The sequence below is a fragment of the Periophthalmus magnuspinnatus genome, chromosome 10 (assembly GCF_009829125.3).
Source record: "Periophthalmus magnuspinnatus isolate fPerMag1 chromosome 10, fPerMag1.2.pri, whole genome shotgun sequence".
Lineage (NCBI taxonomy): Eukaryota > Metazoa > Chordata > Actinopteri > Gobiiformes > Gobiidae > Periophthalmus > Periophthalmus magnuspinnatus.
Window position 1 is genome coordinate 6474353 of NC_047135.1, and position 18314 is coordinate 6492666.

At 37.5% G+C, this 18314-nt stretch overlaps 2 protein-coding genes across 3 annotated transcripts; one reads left to right on the plus strand and one right to left on the minus strand.

The window, feature by feature from the left end:
* The first annotated feature begins 369 nt into the window (after positions 1-369).
* On the plus strand, positions 370-7529 carry LOC117378055 (uncharacterized). Its single transcript, XM_055224722.1, has 12 exons — positions 370-463; positions 544-604; positions 1118-1257; positions 1368-1488; positions 1559-1822; positions 5295-5543; positions 5616-5770; positions 5841-5915; positions 5985-6035; positions 6327-6428; positions 6671-6721; positions 6820-7529. The coding sequence occupies exons 2-12, from the start codon at positions 565-567 to the stop codon at positions 7000-7002; spliced, it is 1431 nt and encodes a 476-aa protein (XP_055080697.1). The 5' UTR covers positions 370-463; positions 544-564; the 3' UTR covers positions 7003-7529.
* A 5145-nt stretch (positions 7530-12674) lies between these two features.
* Positions 12675-18121, minus strand: LOC117377753 (uncharacterized). Of its 2 annotated transcripts, XM_033974245.2 has the most exons (4): positions 17131-18121; positions 16784-16843; positions 15694-15796; positions 12675-13094 (listed from the first exon to the last, which is right to left on the minus strand). In XM_033974245.2, the coding sequence occupies exons 1-4, from the start codon at positions 17359-17361 to the stop codon at positions 12745-12747; spliced, it is 744 nt and encodes a 247-aa protein (XP_033830136.1). In that variant the 5' UTR covers positions 17362-18121; the 3' UTR covers positions 12675-12744. The 2 variants fall into 2 exon arrangements, with proteins under 2 accessions (XP_033830136.1, XP_033830135.1); XM_033974244.2 differs by lacking the exon at positions 16784-16843 and having other exon boundaries at positions 17131-18118.
* Positions 18122-18314: the final 193 nt, after the last annotated feature.

An 18314-nucleotide genomic window follows, 5' to 3' on the forward strand; every position in this document is an offset into this window, starting at 1 on the left:
ATTTTACCAATATCCATTTTTACCTGTCCTCCATCTGTATTTAATTTTATGGGGCTATAGATTGTTGTGATGTCATCTGAAATCTGGGAATATGGGCAACACTTAATTTTGTCATTTGACACTTCGAAACCCAACTTTGTGGGGCCACAAGAGAGAGCCAATCAAGAAAGTAATGTCTAGGAAGTTCCAGGAAGCTACTATAACTTTAGACGGTAGCTTTTGGTTCTAGTCTATGGTTGATCCAAGCAACCTTCAAAGAACATGACGATACGTAGAGTACTATGGCATATACCGTGGTTTATTGGGATTGGGATTTCCTGCGGCCAATGATTGACTACATTCCCTTACTTTATTAGGCTACAACTTTAGTGAGGTGTGGTGTCGGTCAGTCTTGTTTGGAAGCAGCGAGACTAACTTCTTTTCCTTCCATAGATTTGCTTGGCTTTCAGACTTGCACGTGTGGGTAAGGATAATTCACGTAGCTGCTTAACATAAAAAACAACAACAACGTATTCAAATTGAAGTATGAAAATAACGTTTTAGGTCACGACAAATGATTGCGACATGTTGCTGATCTGCCTTCTTTTAACCATTGTAAGGTTTGGTGAGTACATCTTGTTACGCGCAGTTCCACGTGTTTTCAGTCAGGCCTCCATGTGGGCTTTTTTTTTTTTTTTTTTTTAAATCATTTCTATAATACGGTTTATTATTCAGCCTATCGTAGGTTACTAGACAGACAGTGGGTACATCAAATAACTAGTAGAAATCAGTTAACTAGAGTAATCAGATAAGACAATAATTAGATGTGATTTTTGTGTGTTTACATGGACATAAATCTGATTAGCTTGTCAAAGAATTTTCTCTTTTAGTTTTGTGTTTACCTCATTAGTTTGGCCTTTCTGCATAATTTCCATTGTCAAAAACCTGCACATGTGTGAACAATCATAAAGAAATGACATTACTCATATCAGACATAAGCCTAACTAATCTGATAAATCCAGAATAATGATCAGATTTGTGGTGTGCTTGTAAACGCCTTCTCCCATGTGCCTGACTTAAGATAGCTAAGTATGTATATTAATCGATTTAAGAATTCTGATTTTGTGTTCAAATAAAGGTTCATCTATCCTCACTGAGAAAGTGTGCTATGGGTCCAAGTACAGTTTGCCAGCAAATTTTACACCACCTCTCTACAATAAGACGATTACATACACTCCAAAAGTGGGAGATTCAAAGATTGTTGTCAGCATTGGACAGGTATGTAATTTGTGGAATGTGGAAACTGTTGATTGCTATGACCCACAACAACTGGTATACATCAAATTTATGTAACTTTAATTTAGGAAAATTCTGCCAATATTTTGCAGTCACTAGATCCACGCTTCCAAGTTTCAAAAGAAGGAATTGAAATGGCAGATTTAACAGAACAAGACAATGAAGCAGTTTTATCCACAGAGGGAGGAGACTCTGTAAAATTCATTGTTAAAAGTGAGAGATAACCTAGTCTAAAATTTGTAGGAATACTTGTGTGGAGTTGCTCCCATTTTATTTTTTACAGATTGTGGTAGCCCGGTGAAGAAGTTCTATGGATCTTCAATTGTTTGGATCATATCAGATGGAGCTGAATATTTAGAGTTTTCTAAATACACTGGCTCAGTTATCCCAGGTCAGACAACAGTGCTTTGGAATCGGACTGACCCCTCTCACAGCATAAGCAACAATGAATACGAGATAAAGAACCTGACACAGCAAGACAGTGGATACTATAGGTTTAGGGGGTCCAAACATCAACTGCTTAAATGGGAGCAAATAGTAGTTGAAGGTAAGGCGGTTTTTAACCAATGACAAATTATGTAGCTGGATGTTTTTTTTCTAACATTTTGGCCTTTTTTCCACATAGAGCATCTAAAAAACTATACTTATGCCCAGAGCAAAATTGTGTATATAGAGTTTCCTGTTTTAGTCGTCCCAAGTCAAGTTAGATTCACACAAGTGGGGGCTGAAACACACACAGTGATAGAAAATGGTGGTAGAGTTGTCATAACAAACCAATACCTTATTATTGAGGATGCAACCTTTGAAGATGCTGGTACATATGAGTTTTTTGACAAGGAAGGCAACTTGATCCTGCGCGTGGAGATAGAAATTAAAAGTGGTAGGTTTTGGCTATGCTTTCTTCACAGTTTGATTGCTTTGGCTGATGACACAAATTAAGATGTTGGCATTTTGTCTGGCAGAAGAAGAGCCACTACACTGGTATTTCATTGTTGCTTTGTGTGCCTTTGGAGCTGTATTCATGGGGTTAGGTGGTCATTTCTGCTGGAAAAAATATAAAAATAAAAGAAAAAGTGCTGATACCTCTGAGGAAGTGACTCCAGCTGTCATTTTCCAAGTAAGTATTATCAATGTGCTTTCAATTACACTATAAGGGTGACACACTTTATATTGTGAGGTTTATTCTCTTGCAGGCTTTAAAAGACAAGTCAACCAGTGACCCTACTACTCTGTAGAGCCAGTGAGTTTAAAACACAATTTTGTCAAAAACTTTTCATTCTTCTGCCTCAGTCTTATGACCCATTTATACTCATTAGATAGACTTGGTAAAATTGATACATTTTTGTTAATTTACAGAACTAGAAACAGACTAGCGCTGCAAAAGCAGAATATTTACATGAATTCAAATGACTTAAAAAAACGGCCTTATTGTTTTTAGTAGTGTTTATTTGGTTAATATCATTTAATATGTTTATGTTATGTCTCTGTTTTTGCTGCTGGACAAATGAATTTCCCTGGTCTGGGGATTAATAAAGTATTTATCTATCCATCTAAATGAAGGTATTTGGAGTACAGGTTTATTTGGTATATACTTGTTTTTGCTTGTCTCTTGTTCTGATAATATATAAATAATAATAGATAATAAATTACAAAATGTGGAATGCAGAATTTTTAATAGTTGTTTTAGGCAATATGTTTTATAAACATGTCTTCACATTCATACTATAGCTTGTAATAGACAATACATTCTCTCAATGCCATTGGTCAGTCACAAATTTTATTCCAAGGTGTAAAAGTTGAGAAATGTTCTTTTCATGTGCACAGCAAAGATAAGTTTTACTGTCTATTATATGACCATTTCAACTGTCTCTACAGGTCACAGTGCCAGGACGACTGGCGCCTTTGCCTTTCAGCTCTACAGAGAGCTATAGAGGAACTACAGGGAACTAACACTCAACCAAAGACTGAATTTGTTAACTTTACTCTGGCTTTGAGAAATGTGATTGCTTCTGGTGGATTTTATACGACTAAATGTGAGAACTCAGCCATAGTATGTTTACAAACCACCATACTGTGCCTATAAGAATGTGTGAATGTATGATGTATTTGATAATATGAGAATCAGGACATGATGGTATAAATAAAATGTTGTTGTTTTTTTGTTTTTACGTCTCTGACTTCTGATTCTCCAAGGGCAAGGCATTTATTAATTTACAAGTCAATCTGATGTTAAAAGATATTTGATTTAGACTTTTACCATCGCTTGCAGGTCTCCTTTTTGATTTAACCAAACATTGTACGTAGGCCTATTATTGTGCTGTATTGATTTGATGTTAAATAGTTAAATTATTTTGTCTTCTAACAGATTTTTTACGCTAGACTTTCGCTTTATTTGCTCCATTGCGCTTGTGGCTTGAATGCGCATTGATTGAAGATTGTGCGCAGGTCCCATTGTCTCCGCCCCTCGAGGTATTTGGAGGTGTGGCCTGGAGAAACCTCGCCGCCCAACGACCCAACCATACCCAGCCATGTTTGTTTTACCTTTTCCAGCTGATCCAAAGCCAATTTTCTATTCTTGAAAATATAATAAGACAAATTTATAGTAGTCTGAATAGTGTATGTGTTTACTTTGCGCTCTTTTGAGAAACATCTGACCGAGTAGGCGTACTCTTCTGGTAACTCAGGTCATGCTGCTGCCGCTATACGTTCTCTTAACCCTTGTCACATTGGGTAAGCAAACCAAAGCAGTATATATTATTATCAGAACGGATTTTAAGTCTCCTTTTGGCAGATGTCGTATGGCTTAATTGTATTTATCGTATAAGATGATGGTGGAACTGTTATAGAATGAGTATCTAAATAATCAGTATGGTTAACTATACGCGCACAATTATTATATTAACCAAATATATTACAATTAAAACATAATGAAATCGTCTGGACCACAGCTTGTTCCGGGGATGTGTGTTATTTTTCATGTCGATTGAGCATCATCTTATTATTTTCCATTGAAATTTCTTGGTGTAAAAGGAAAACCCTGCGTTTTAGTGCCATCTACCGTTCTCTTGTGTGTTGATTAAAATAACATAATTGAGTGACAGTAACTACATGGTGAAATGCCTAAAAAGTCTATGATCGTCCAAAAATGTATTACAATTGGCAATGCAGAATTATTTAGGCACATTTGATCTTACAGTTTTGTATGTATATAACTGTAACTTTTGTTTCCAAATAAAGGTTCATCTTTGTCTGAGGATGTGTGCTATGGCAGAACATACCGTTTGCCAACAGCTTTTACACCACCTCTCTATAATAAGACGATAACATACACTCCAAAAGCTGGAAAACCTAAGATTGTTGTCAACCATGGAAAGGTAAGTCATTTCCTGTGAGATTTTTCAGAGTAGTATTCTTAAAATACACTTTAGTTTGAGCACATAACTCCCATATTTTTTCAGTCTCTGGATCCACGCTTCAGGACTTCTTGGGGAAGAGCTGAAATGATAGATATAACGGAACAAGACAATGAAGCAGTTTTATCCATTGTAGGAAGAATCTTTTCGTCTGTAGAACTGAGAGTTCAAAGTGAGACAACTGTTCTAACAAGAAATTTTGTAAGAACGCGTACTTTGTTAATGAGTATTATTTAATTTTTTTCAGATTGCCGTAGTCCTGCAAGGAAGCGTTATGGATCCTTCATTTATTGGCAAATCCCACATGGAGCTGAATATTTGGAGTTTTTAAAACATACTGGTTCAGGAGTGCCAAGGCAGGTCGAGGCCAGCGTCCTTTGGAATCGCACTGACGCATCTAAACTCAGCAGGGGAGAAATCAGCTTCAACAGCTATGAGATCAAGGCTATTACACAGCAAGACAGCGGATACTACAGGTTCAGAGGGTCCAAAAATCAACTGATAAAATGGGAGCAAGTAGTAATTGAACGTAAGGCAGACACTATGAAGCACATTGTTAAGTGTAACAACAACTACAATTTTCTCTCTTTCTCCCTCTCCAATTAGATCATATAAAAAGCTATGATTTTGATGAAGGCGACATCAAATTGGAATTCCCTATAATATTTACCCCAAGTCACGTTAAGTTTACACGTGAGGGTTCCTCAGATACTGTATTTAAGGATGATAACAGGTTCAAAATCACAGACAGATATTTTGAAATTAAAGATGCAACACCTGAAGATGCTGGGACTTATGAATTTATCGACAAGCAGGGGAACCTAATGCTGCGTGCAAGTGTAGAAATACGGGAAGGTAGGTTATGAGTTTTATAATGCTCAGTTTGTTTCTTTGGACAAAGCATTAAAGTTTGTTTTGTTCTTGCAGTGGAAAGGGTTTGGATGAGCTATGTCATTCTTGGTGCGATTTCCTTTGGAGGTATGTTGTGCTGCTGTTGTGTGAAAAAGTGCTGTTGTAAAGAGAGCTCAAATAAAACAGATGAGACGGAAGACGAGGCCCCAGCAATGACTGAGTACTGCCATGTAAGTATGTGTATTTTCAGCAAATGCTCATGTCTTTATACAGTAATTACATATGATTAACTTGCAACAGAATCCAACTCAATCCACTCAGACGGCAAGCCCCCTTCTCCCCAGAGACCCAAGTGTCATTATTCCAGATCTACCTGTAGGTTAAAAACACACACACACAAAAACTGTGTTTCTTTGCTTTTATTGATTCTGTTTTGTCCTGCAGACATATAATGCACAAGTGGGACCCACGGACCCACCACCACCCTATGAAGAGGTACACAGGATTACAGATAATACAAATAATAAAGATTAATTTTCTTTATTAATACACAAATGTTCTATTCATGGGTTTCAGCTTCCTGTTTTAAAGGAGAGATTTGGGGACTTTGGGCCATTAAAAAGTCAATAGAGTTTAATCTTTCTTGGTTTAAAACATATTTATAATAATCACTGACTAGTCAATTACTAAAATAATCGTTAATGGCAGCCCTTTATGTGTGTATTTTTTGTGTAGTAAATTGAATAGAAAATGCATCTACTATTTGATATGGATGTTTTCTTGTAGTGTGTTCCCGAGCCCTCAGCCCCTCCAATCCCAGCTTACTCCAGTCAGCCAGTGAACCCCCCTGTCTCTGCTGAGCCTACAGCCAACCCCCCAGAACCACCTGTAAGTGGCGCACAACACAATGGATTATCATAGAGGCTTTTAGTGTTTGAAAAACTGTAATCCAAAATACTTTTAAATAGCAAATGTTGGGTTAGCCACCAAACATTTTGAATAACTAAGCAATCAATTGAAAACATACAAATGGTGTCAGATATCTGTCACATATTGGCATCCATAAAAGTATTTACAGAAACGTAGTACACAACAACGTTTTGTATTATTAACCAGTTTTGTTTTCTCAGCAAACAAATGATGTTTTCCTGGCTGATGTGAGCACATCATCACTTGATCAGGTATACACAACCTGCTGTGTCAATCTTACTATGGTACTGTAAATAATGTGGTTTGGATGTGTTTTATGTGTTTCTAAGCGTGTTTTTATCCCTCACAGGCCTCAACAACAGGAGCTACAGAATCCACATTTTTTACCTCAAATAACTTTAATTTCACTTCCTTTGACTCTGAACCAAAGTTTGAATTTAGTGGGACAACCATCCCCTCTGCTCCTCCACTCAGCTCTGAAGGGACTGCCTCCATAGAATATAACTCAGACAAGCTCAACTTTCTGTCATAAAAGTAAATGTAAATGATCATCTGGACAATTCAAGGGTCAAGTAAAGCCATATTCAGACTACAGGATTTTAATGTATTGTGTGTACTACATAAACAGGCCTTTTCCCCACACACCATCCCTAGGAATTTTGAATTTGTTTGATGTGCCTGATATAAGCAGTTTGTTGTGCCTAGATGTTAGGGGTGGGTAACATTGACACAGAAGATCATAATAGTTGAGGAATATTACTGTATACCTTTGTAGTATTTTTTTTCTAAAACAACAAGTTCAATATTATCATGTTGGTGATATGTTGCCCATCTCTACTATATGTATTAGTGGCATTATATCATTTGTGGTTTCCCATCTGAAGTCTGTTACATGTTGTCTGTTGCATTTATAAAAGTGACCTATACTAAAGTACTGTAAGGAAGTTATGCTACTGTTATATTTTGATAAATAATAAATGTAATAAATATATTTCATGTAAACTAACAAATGTGATGCAGTATTGCAGAAACTAACCTCTAGCACTTTTATTTTCCCTTTCCCTAAGTAATCATATTGTACCTTTAAAACTCCTAGTAAAATATTGTGCTGAAAATAAATGTTTGAATTCAATTCAATTCAATTCATTTATTTTTGTAACGCCCAAAATCACAACAACAGTTGTCTCGAAGGGCGTTCATGTTTTGGTTGATGGGGGAAACCGGAGTACCCAGAGGAAACCCATCCAGACACGGGGAGAAACATGAAAAACTCCACACAGAAAGGCCTGGCGACCCGGGGATCGAACCAAACCCTCTTGCTGTGAGGCATGAGTGTTGCCACTCAGCCACCGTGCTGCCTACACACAAAAACAATCTGAACCTGAAGTTTAGTTTTTAAAATTATGTTTAGTATCAATGATGGAAGGTAACGAAGTAAAAGTAGTAAGGTACTATACTTTTGTACACATTTTAGGTATCTGTACTAAAATTGGATACTTTTACTTCACTACCTTGGAGGGAAGATATCTGTACTTTCTATTCTAGTACATTTTTGAAAGGGACTGAAAAGTAAAAGTATTTTTTATGATTGTTGGAGATTGGAGATAAAATAGACACATAAAAACAGCTAGAAAAAACTTGATTGAATTGTTTTTGTTGAACAAAATTCAGCAGAAATCTTTATCAAAATCAAAACATGTGAAGCCCTATAAGACCTCAAAATATGCGCAAAATACTTTTACTTTTTACTCTTTCAGTGAATTTTTAAACAGAATCTTGAGTTTACATTTTTATTTTTTTTTATCAATTTATTAATTTTTTGCTCCAGTATCTGTACTTTTACTTAAGTAAGAAATTTGAGTACTTCTTTCACCACTGTATATTGATATAAAACAATTCATACATAAATTAATACAGAGTCTTAAGGCTAGAATGGATAGTCTATCACAGGGCCACGGTTAAATAATATTTCACAATATTTTGGGTTAGGAGTCTTATTATTACTTCACTTTTATGCTTTGTAAATGCTTATCGAGTCAATGAGAAAACGTTTAGTCCTCATGTTGAGCTCTAGTGGGAGGAGGGGCACGTGCATGTGGAGTTTGCGCACTAAACACAAACCCCGTGGGCTCGTAATGGCAGTGGTCTCGCACAGTTGATGTTTTTCTGAGGGACTTGCATTAAAGTTGGAACAATGCCAGAAGATGCCACTTTATATAAAACGCTGTTTTATATAAATTGGCTATTTAGAGCAAGCACGCACGTTACTAGTAATCTTTTTTTTTTTCCCCACAGCGCTTGTTAGGACTTTACGTCGCGCTGTGCGTACTCTGATATAGTAAGTTGCCTCTGCATTCAAACAAAATAAAGCCCACGCATTGCCCGTGTGAGGGAACAACAGAAAGGATGGGGTTGTAGTTTGATCACACAGTCAATGATTGATCACAAAAACTCTTGGTTATTATCAGTACTTGATTGTGAAGCGCCCCCTGCAGTCAAAATCAAATCAAATGGCTAGTTTGTATTTTAAACTAGGCCTATTGATATGTCAGAATGCTAAAAAAAAGTACTGTTGGATTTTCCCTAATTTCCCCCTCCATATTTACTTTTAAAATAGGGATTACTGGGAGAAAAAAAAGTCGTGCACCACTGTGATATTTGTCTTTCTCCACTGATTTGTCATTGCTTGGCTTGATCTCCTTAGAAACAAGTGATGCCACCAGTTATAGGTCAGATCTGCTCGCAATAAGAATACATCTTTAGTAAGGTATTTTTTCACAAATTGAATTAATGCAAGATTGAAATGTTTAATGTAGAACATCCCAGGGAAAGAAATAACATCTCCATGGAGAGAAGCAGGTGGCAACCCTCCATCAGAAAAGTTATTGCTTGGCCAGCCAACACAACATGCTTTTACAATATTTTCCAAAGATGGATGTCTAAGACGTGTGCTAAGAAGTTGTGATTGAACAGAAAGTAGGAGGGGCTGGCTCGTCAGGCAAGAAAGTGCATTAAATTGCTTTAAGATTCATACCTGTCCTCAATAGTCCCTGGACCCACTCTTCAGTGTTTCATATTCTGAATTTGCTTTGAGTACATTGACAAATGTAGAACAAGGAGTCATTTCAGCATCTTCAATGACAGAGCCGGTTGCAGTCTCTGTAGATGGTAAGAAGGCATTATTCAGTAGCCTCTATGATATATTGTAGTAACATGTTTTTCCTTTTAAGAATGTGAAGGGCCTGTAATAAAGAGGTATGGAGAGACTTTCTCTTGGGAGCTGCCACATGGAGTCAAGTATGTGCAATTTGTACCTTTACATTCCTCTCAAGAAGAAGATCCCCATCAATCTGACCCCTGCCCAAAGAGGGCAGAGGTCAAATGGATGACACATTTTATACCATATATAACCTCAAACATAAAGACAGTGGGTACTACAAATTCAGATGTAATCATCAGAGTGAACTGATAAGTTGGACCAAGCTAGAAATTACAGGTAAGGCTTTTATAAATAATATATACTATATGCTTGTATCAATAATGGGCATTCATTTGTATTATTTATTTTGGGTCACAGAACATGTTGTACACCTCTCATACTCACAAGGGGACACTCTTCACTATGAATACCCCATAGTGTTTTTGCACTGGATAGTTTCTTTTCCAAATAAAACTGAAAAAGAGGACTTTCCAGGAAGAAGGCAATTTTCGGCGCATGCCATGTACATTAAAAGTGTAAAAATGAGTGATAATGGATCATATTTATTCTATGATTATGACAACAACCACATGCTGCACATTACTTTGACAGTGAAAGGTGAGCTGGTGATTTTGTTTTAACAGTCACCAAGATTGATACATGTGTATAAGTATCTATGTATATGTATTTCTGTTTCCCCATTACAGACAAAACTGACTGGATAGTTGACGCTGTAGTAGCTATTGTTGTGTTAGTGTTGATATGCTGCTGTTGCGTCAGAAAATATCGATCAAGAAAGACACAAAACGAACCTGCTCCCGAATCTGCCCCAGAATCTGTCCCAGGACCTGCCGATCAGCCAGCACCAGCGCCCTCTCCTGCACCTACTGTGTATTATTATGCAAGCTTCACATTTATTTCATGAAGCTAAGCAGGTTTTTCAATTTAGAGACTGGCAAAATGGATGCATATAGTTTAATTTGAAATGCAGTCTTCATTTTTTTTTTTTTTTTTTTTTTTTTTTTTTTTTTTAATAGGATCTTTAAAATGTCTGTATTTGCAGGATGTGACCACAAAACAGCCTTCAGGTCGTTAATCCACCCACATTTTATAGCCCTGTCAATGTACCAACCACAAATCCTAGTGAGCCACCAGTAAGTAAAGTAGCCATACTAATTTTAAAATCTTCCATTTTTCACAACAAGTAAAACTTTTGGTTTGTGTCCTGCAGTCATATGAATCTGCAGTCTCTGATGGGAACCTCACACCTCAGGTACAGTCTCGCAAAATAATTTTTTTGTTTAAAGAGTTTTTAGTCTAAACATCAGTAAGCTGAGAGTTTGAAGTTCTTGAACCAGTAGTCATCTGGAGCAAGACACTACCTTTGTGTGCATGACTTTGATGAGTGATCTGAAAGACTGAAGACTGGAAGCTACATCACTCTGCAGACACAGATTCTGGGCCCTTATGTGACCCAAGCACCTAAGTGAATGTATAGCTATATAGTTAGTTAACTCACAGGTGATCCTTAAAATTGCAGTTAATTTTCAGGATGTACACCACAACTTCAAAGGCTACTGGGAGAAGGTTTAGTAGGTTTACCCTTGGGACAGCTGTAACAGGGCTGCTTATCCATTTTCTGTATTGCAGCAGTCATAGTGTTTGTGTTTCTTTTCAGGTTCCGATTTCTCAAGGATTTGGATCTAGTGCTGCAAACCCAGTTCCACAGTTTAAAATCAGAGGATTGACCTTCCCCTCAGCTCTCCCCCTGGGCTCTGACATTTCCAACTCAGATCCGTACAGCTCAGAAAAGACAAACTTTTTGTAAATTCTTCTGTCAAATGAGAATGCATCACTTACCTCTGGTTTTGTCTCCACGTTAAGAGACAAAACATATATGTTATGTTACGTTGTATGTTTAAGTCTTGAACACAATTATTCATAAAACCAGATTGTGATTATAAAGTTTTACACCTTAAACACTATACTATGGTGCCAAATGACTGTTACATTGTTTTACTATGGCTAATACCTGGATGGCTGAGGGATTACACAGATATGTTACATGGGGTGTTTTTGTATTAGTAATGCTGTGGCAATAAGACAGCTGTTTTGTCATTTATCCATTGCTGTAGATTGAAAAACTACTTACTAACATTTAAGTTGATACATTTTAAACCATATGGCTCTGATTGCATTTGGAGTTGTTATCAGTTCTCTTAGATTTCAACATTTTAGAACAGTATAGTTCATTCTGAAATGTATATTGGGCTTCTTAGATGTGGTGAAAATTAAAGTTGCCATTACAAATGTGAAATAAATGCATTGTGAACGTTGTGGAGATTTTTTTTTTCTGTCGTGTATCCTGTCATGACACCTACATTTTATTTTAGTTTAAGCCTATGCACCTAGTAGTCCATACAGGCCCCCTTGTCCCGACCCTAGTATAAAAATTATACATGCATACATATTCTAAGCTCTCAGATACCAAAAAGAACCTGGTTCTCCAATAAATACCTTCGATATTTTAGTCTTCATACAAATACCTTTGAGCTTCAAACTGGTTCAGAGAGATTCCATTTGACTGAATATGCCTCAAGACAAAATACCAGACACCGATTTGGCGAGACGCGAAAGCTGTAACATTTGACACATTTTGGCACAACAAAGTGTTTCTCTCATTTTGTTTTTATAGACATCATCTAACCCAATTATCCTTCACCTAATATACTTCTTAGTAATAGCTATAAATTTAGTAATTGACAAAAATATTATTAATGCATTAATGTTATGTAGAGCTCATAGATGCTTTACTGTGCATTCACTCCACCTCCTGTGGTGGAAAGCTACTTGAAGACACACTGTCAGAAATAAGACCATCTGCACTATCAACCAAGATGGGTGAAGGACACAACAGTGGTACAATTACCATGTTTAATACTATGTAGTGTGTAGTGTATAGTGACTCAGTACAGAAGAACAGAATAGAATCTATGTAAATTAAAAAGGTTTAAAAAGATCATTTTATTCCTGGGTACTTTGACAACATAAAAATCAATGCCATTGCATTTGCCTTTAGTCCCCTTTGCTCTTCTCCACAGCCTTCAGCCTCCCCTCCAGGCTGCTGATGCGCTGCTCCACTGCACTGGTCTTTTCCGAGCCAGAGGTGAGCAGGGTCAGGAGGACGCACACGAGCACTAGCCCTGTTAGCCGCACTGCTGTGGTGTCTGCTGTGGCCGTCTTGTCCAATACGATCAGTCCAAAAAACCAGAGTGCCAAGACGGTTTTTATGATCCAGAACACCTGCCTCACTACTCCGATGAGCAGGCGGAGAACGATGGCCAGGATCCAGTATCCAATGAGGGTGAGAAGACCCCACTGAGCCACCGCAGTGACGGCCTCTGGAGTGACCGGGGGCAGGGTAGCTGTGGAAAAAAGGACAAGAAGTTAAGTCCACAAGCATTTAAAGCCCAAAAAAAACTAACACAAATTCTTCAGTACAGCCATAAGATAAACAAAGTACTTCCAAATTACTAATTTGATATTAATTATAATCATAATTATAATAGAATTATTTGGGCATACAGGTTTTGTTGCTTAACAGAAAACACATTGAGTCATGTTGCATAATATAACATAGTAAAGGAAGTAAAAATGTATTTAAAATGGTTGGCATGACTGAATATATTTAAACTAGGTACATAATCATAATATTTAGAGGGTCCAAAATCCTATAGAACAAGGACAAAAAGTTTATGTATATTTTTTTTTCTATAATATTGTCTCATCAATAATGTAATGTAATGCCAGGATTACGATTGTTCATAAAGGTAACTTGAACAGGAAACACACCTTCTATGAGTGTTAAAACATTTTCAGAGCTGTATTGCACATGTTTAAGTTAAAAAGAAGAAAACTGTAGCAAACAAAATGAACAAGGAGTGGTGACAGACAAACAGCTTTAGGGAGAGGCACGTTAGCATGTTTTCACCTGCACTTTCCCTTAAATGTTATCGTGCTCAAATGCAAAGCACACCGTACAGCAAAGACTATATGATAAATTATGGTTTGAAGAGTAAACAAAGCCAGTTTATAAATACACCAAACTAACTGGAAAATGAATATGCCAAACAAGAATTCATCTAACTAAATCTAAATTTAAACTGAAATCAGAATCTGTTTTATTTCCATTGTCAGTGAAAAAAAAAAAAGAAAAACAACAACAACAACAACAAAAAAACAACAACTGTTGAAACCAGACGTTTACATACACTATATAAAAAGACAAACTTTTTTCTCACTGTCTGACATGAAATCAGACTAAAAGTTAATTATTTATATTTGGTAAATGCCAGAATAATGATAGAAGGATTTTGTTATTCAATTTTCTTTCTTCAAAGTCAGAAATTTACATACCATGATTACCATGCATTTAAACAATTTAGGAAAACGATGATGGCATGTGTTTGCAAGCTTCTGATAGGTTTATTGACTACATCTGAGTTAGAGACACACCTGTTAATGTATTTGAAGGCACACCCAAAACACACTGCTTCTTTGTGTAACATAATGGGAAAGTTAAAAAAAAAAAATCAGCCAAGATCTTAGGAAGAGAATTGTGGACTTGAACAAGTCTGGTTCATGTTTGGGTGCAATTTCCAGATGCCTGAAGGTGCCACATTCATCTGTTCAAACAGTTATAAATATAAACACCATTTGGGTTGAAATATGCCTATCAATAAAAGACCTTGTGAAGATGCTAGCTGAAGCTGGCAAGAGTGTGCAAATGCACACTGGGTCAAAGACCTTATTTTATGGACACATGTCCTGTGGTCTAACGAAACTAAAATTGAACTGTTTGACCATAATGAGTATTGTTATGTTTGGAGGAAAAAGACAAGCTTGAAAGCCCGAGAACACCATCCCAACTGTGAAATACAGGGGTGGCAGTATCCTGTGGGGTTGTTTTGCTGCAGGAGGGACTGCTGCACTTCACAAAAATAGGAAGGGGCATTATGTGGAAATACTGAAGCAACATCTCAAGACATCAGCCAGAAAGTTAAAGCTCGGGCGCAAATGGGTCTTCCAAATGGACAATGGCCCGAAGCATACTGAAAAACTGGTTACAAAGTGGCTTAAGGATAACAAAGTCAATGTTTTGGAGTGGCCATCACAAACCCTGATCTCAGTCCTATTGGAATTTTATGGGCAGCCCTGAGAAGATATATGGCGAGCAAGGTGACCTACAAACTTGGCTCATTTACACCAGTTCTGACAGGAGTAATGGGGAAAAATTCCTGCCAACTCAGAAGCTTGTGGAAGGGTATCCAAAATGTTTAACATTTACAGTTTAAAGGCAATGGTATGAAATACTAATAAAATGTATGCAAACCTCAAACTTAGGATTTTTTAGACCATTTTTTTCACTCATTATTCTGACATTCAGCAAACGGAAATAATGTTGGTGATCCTAACAGATCTAAAACAGGAAAGGTTTTGTCTGATTTCATGTCAGACAGTGAGGAAAAAAAGCGTATGTGTCTTTTTATATAGTGTGTATGTGTGTGTGTGTGTAATATATTATTTAAAAAAAAATCTCCTCCTCACTCTACACGGGTGGTCTCATACCCTCTTTTCCACGCTAGGGACTTATACCAGAGGCCTGGGAGCTTGAGGGTTCTGCGCAGTATCTTTGCTGTTCCTAGTACTGCACTTTTCTGGACTTATATATATATATATATATGCATACACATACATATAAAATATGTGAGTATGTATGCATGTATGTGGGTATGTATGCAAATATATAATAATAACAATAATCATGACAATAATAAAGTAGTAATAGTATTTTTATTTGATACATTTTCATATTTTTATGTGATATACTGGGTTTACTCATTTTGCAATGAAACTTTTGCTCATATACTGTGGAATGTGCAGCCAAGTGCCATTCATGCCACAGCCAAATACCACAAAACACAGCTTAAAATTTTCCAATTTTTTTCCACAAAGTGTACCCACCATCAAATCCAGTGACCCTGAGGATTTCTGTGACATAAACAACGATGACGTTCAAGCCACTGGCAGCTCCTTCAGCCAGAAATCGGATCACAGTCTCCAGAAACTACAGAGGAAGGGAGGCAACATGTTCAACTTTGGCATGATAAAAAGGTAACAATGAAGAAGAGCAACATTCTTAACACTGCATTCAAAGTAGGGATACAGAGTACTATGTAATATAGTGACATGTAAATTAATACTTTATGAACTTTGCAGGAAGTCTATAGGTAAACAAAGACACAATCCTTTGTCTGAAACCTATGAATAGGGATAGTGCCTTGGCAAGTCCATCTACTTACTGTTGAAATTTTTATGGTCTATTTTACTTCTTAAAAGCTTGATATTTGCACAGAAATGCAAATCGACTAACATGTGCATAAGAATACAACTTAAAACTTATTGCTGCAGATAATCGTATGTCTTTGTCTAAAATCATTCACTTGACTTGAAGAAACAGCTGTACGTTTATTGACAGCTGGTTAGACACTGCCACAAAAAGCACAGTGGCCTCATTCAGCCTAACCTCTGTATGGCAGGGTCAAGGATAGCCCAGGCACACAAGACAAGTGTCTTATCTGCACCTGTCACTCTACACACTGGAACATTGAGGGAAGCCTGAGAAAAAGCATATGTTGTCTAATGGCAGGGAGCACTTGTCTAATATACAAATAACAACTTAACTTGTTAAGTTGTTACAGCGACAAGGTTTCAACTTTACAAAACTTTAGGATAAACAGCTTAAGTTTTTTAGAAATACTATACTTTCAAAAAATAGGTAAGAGAAGAGATATTTTCTGATCTCAACATAACATGCTATAATTAACAGTGCATTTGAGTGACAACTTTTATTTAGATCTTGGACAATTTAAATAGCTTCTTATCTGCAACACTGTGATAAAATGCCTTATAAGGAAACATCTTGATCATGCAAATAGTTACAAGTCAAACATGGGACACTTCTGTATATAGTAATTGTTGTAGCTATAGTTTGCATCAGCATTACTTCTAAAAAGACCCATGGTTCAATGACTGACATTTGAAGGTGTCTTACCATGGCCAGAGTATAGATGTTCTCCTGCCCAAACACTGACTCAAGAAACAACACTGCACTCTAGAGAAGGACCGCCGCAGACAGGAGCAGAAAGGAGCAGGGAAGGTGAATGGAGAAGCAGAGGAGTATGAGTGCATTAGGCAGAGGAATGAGGGGATCAAAATGGAGATTATAAAGATGAAATGAAATAGGAGAAGGGTACGTGAGAAAGCGAAAATTAAGACAGGCAGAGTTAAGACATTAGTCATTAAGTACAGTTTAGAAAAGGTGGTTAAAAATAGCTGAGCTGTAAAGACGGCAAATATCAATAGGGGCCTGCTGCACAAAAGATTGATGGATTTGTGTACCTCAATGACAGAACGCACGACGCTGGTGCCCACCAACGACTCCACGTAGTGCTGGATTTCATGGCATGTCCCGGTGATCACGGTGCGGAGTGTAACCGGTGGGCTCTTGGCGGATGCTTCGGCCTGCTCTTCGGCTGCTGCCCAGCCCACCGCCAAAAGCAGCACAGTGAACACGGCCGTGTTGAGCAAGCGGCGAGGAACCGCACATCCGCCCGACGCACAAAAAGCCATCCTTAGAGGGTTCAAGAACTAATATGATGAAAATTATGTGAAGAGGTTATGCCGCGCAAGTTGGCAGCAGGTTGGACAGGCAGTGTCAATGACTCACACAAGCTTGAAATCAGAGTTAAAAATGGCTTCTGTTCACGGCAGTCGAAGTGCTACAAGGCGATGTTTAGATCCATATGCCGCAGATAACGCAGGTTAAAAATGCCATAATACGTAATATTTAGGAATAGACAACTAAAATCGTGGAATTCACCATGCATGAAATAAAAAATATACTTTCCTTAGAGCCCTTTCTTGCTGCGTAAAAATATCCAAAGCAGGAATGTTTCGCCTCACCAAGGGCACTCCAGTTTAGTGGCGTCTATATTTGGCAAGAAATAGATAAGAATATGCAAATTCTCATCAAAGCAAACATTTAGCGTTTGCTGGATGCAACTGCAAAATGTCACAAAAATAGTGTTTGGTAAAGAGCGACGTCTTCAATTGGTTTTATTCAGTAAAGATTTGCGCGTAAAAATCCCACGGCGGAGACGCGGTGACGTTGGTCTGAGCACGAGTCAGCTAAAGCTTCTTATTTCGGCTTTGAGCCCCTTCGCCACATTTAAGAGTAGGGTTCCTTTGTCTCCTACGCGCTACAGCGATGGATTATATTGCACGAGCCTATAAAATCTCTCGCTGCTGTGAGAGCATGGCACTCCCTTCCTTCCAGCGTTTTTCTAACGACTGTTTCCAGTTCGCAAGCCCGCCAGGATCTTGTGGGAGGCAGAGGCAGAGGGGGAGGAGGAAAGCGCCACATAAAAGGATAAATAGATTTGCGCACTGGATCGTGTGGTCTATTTAATAATAGAATGATGTGGATTCAACTAATGTCATGTAATTACAGCAAAGTGGCTTTATCAAGTCAAGTTTGCACAGCTTATTCAAACAAGATGATCTGGCGGAACAAGAAAGTAAAA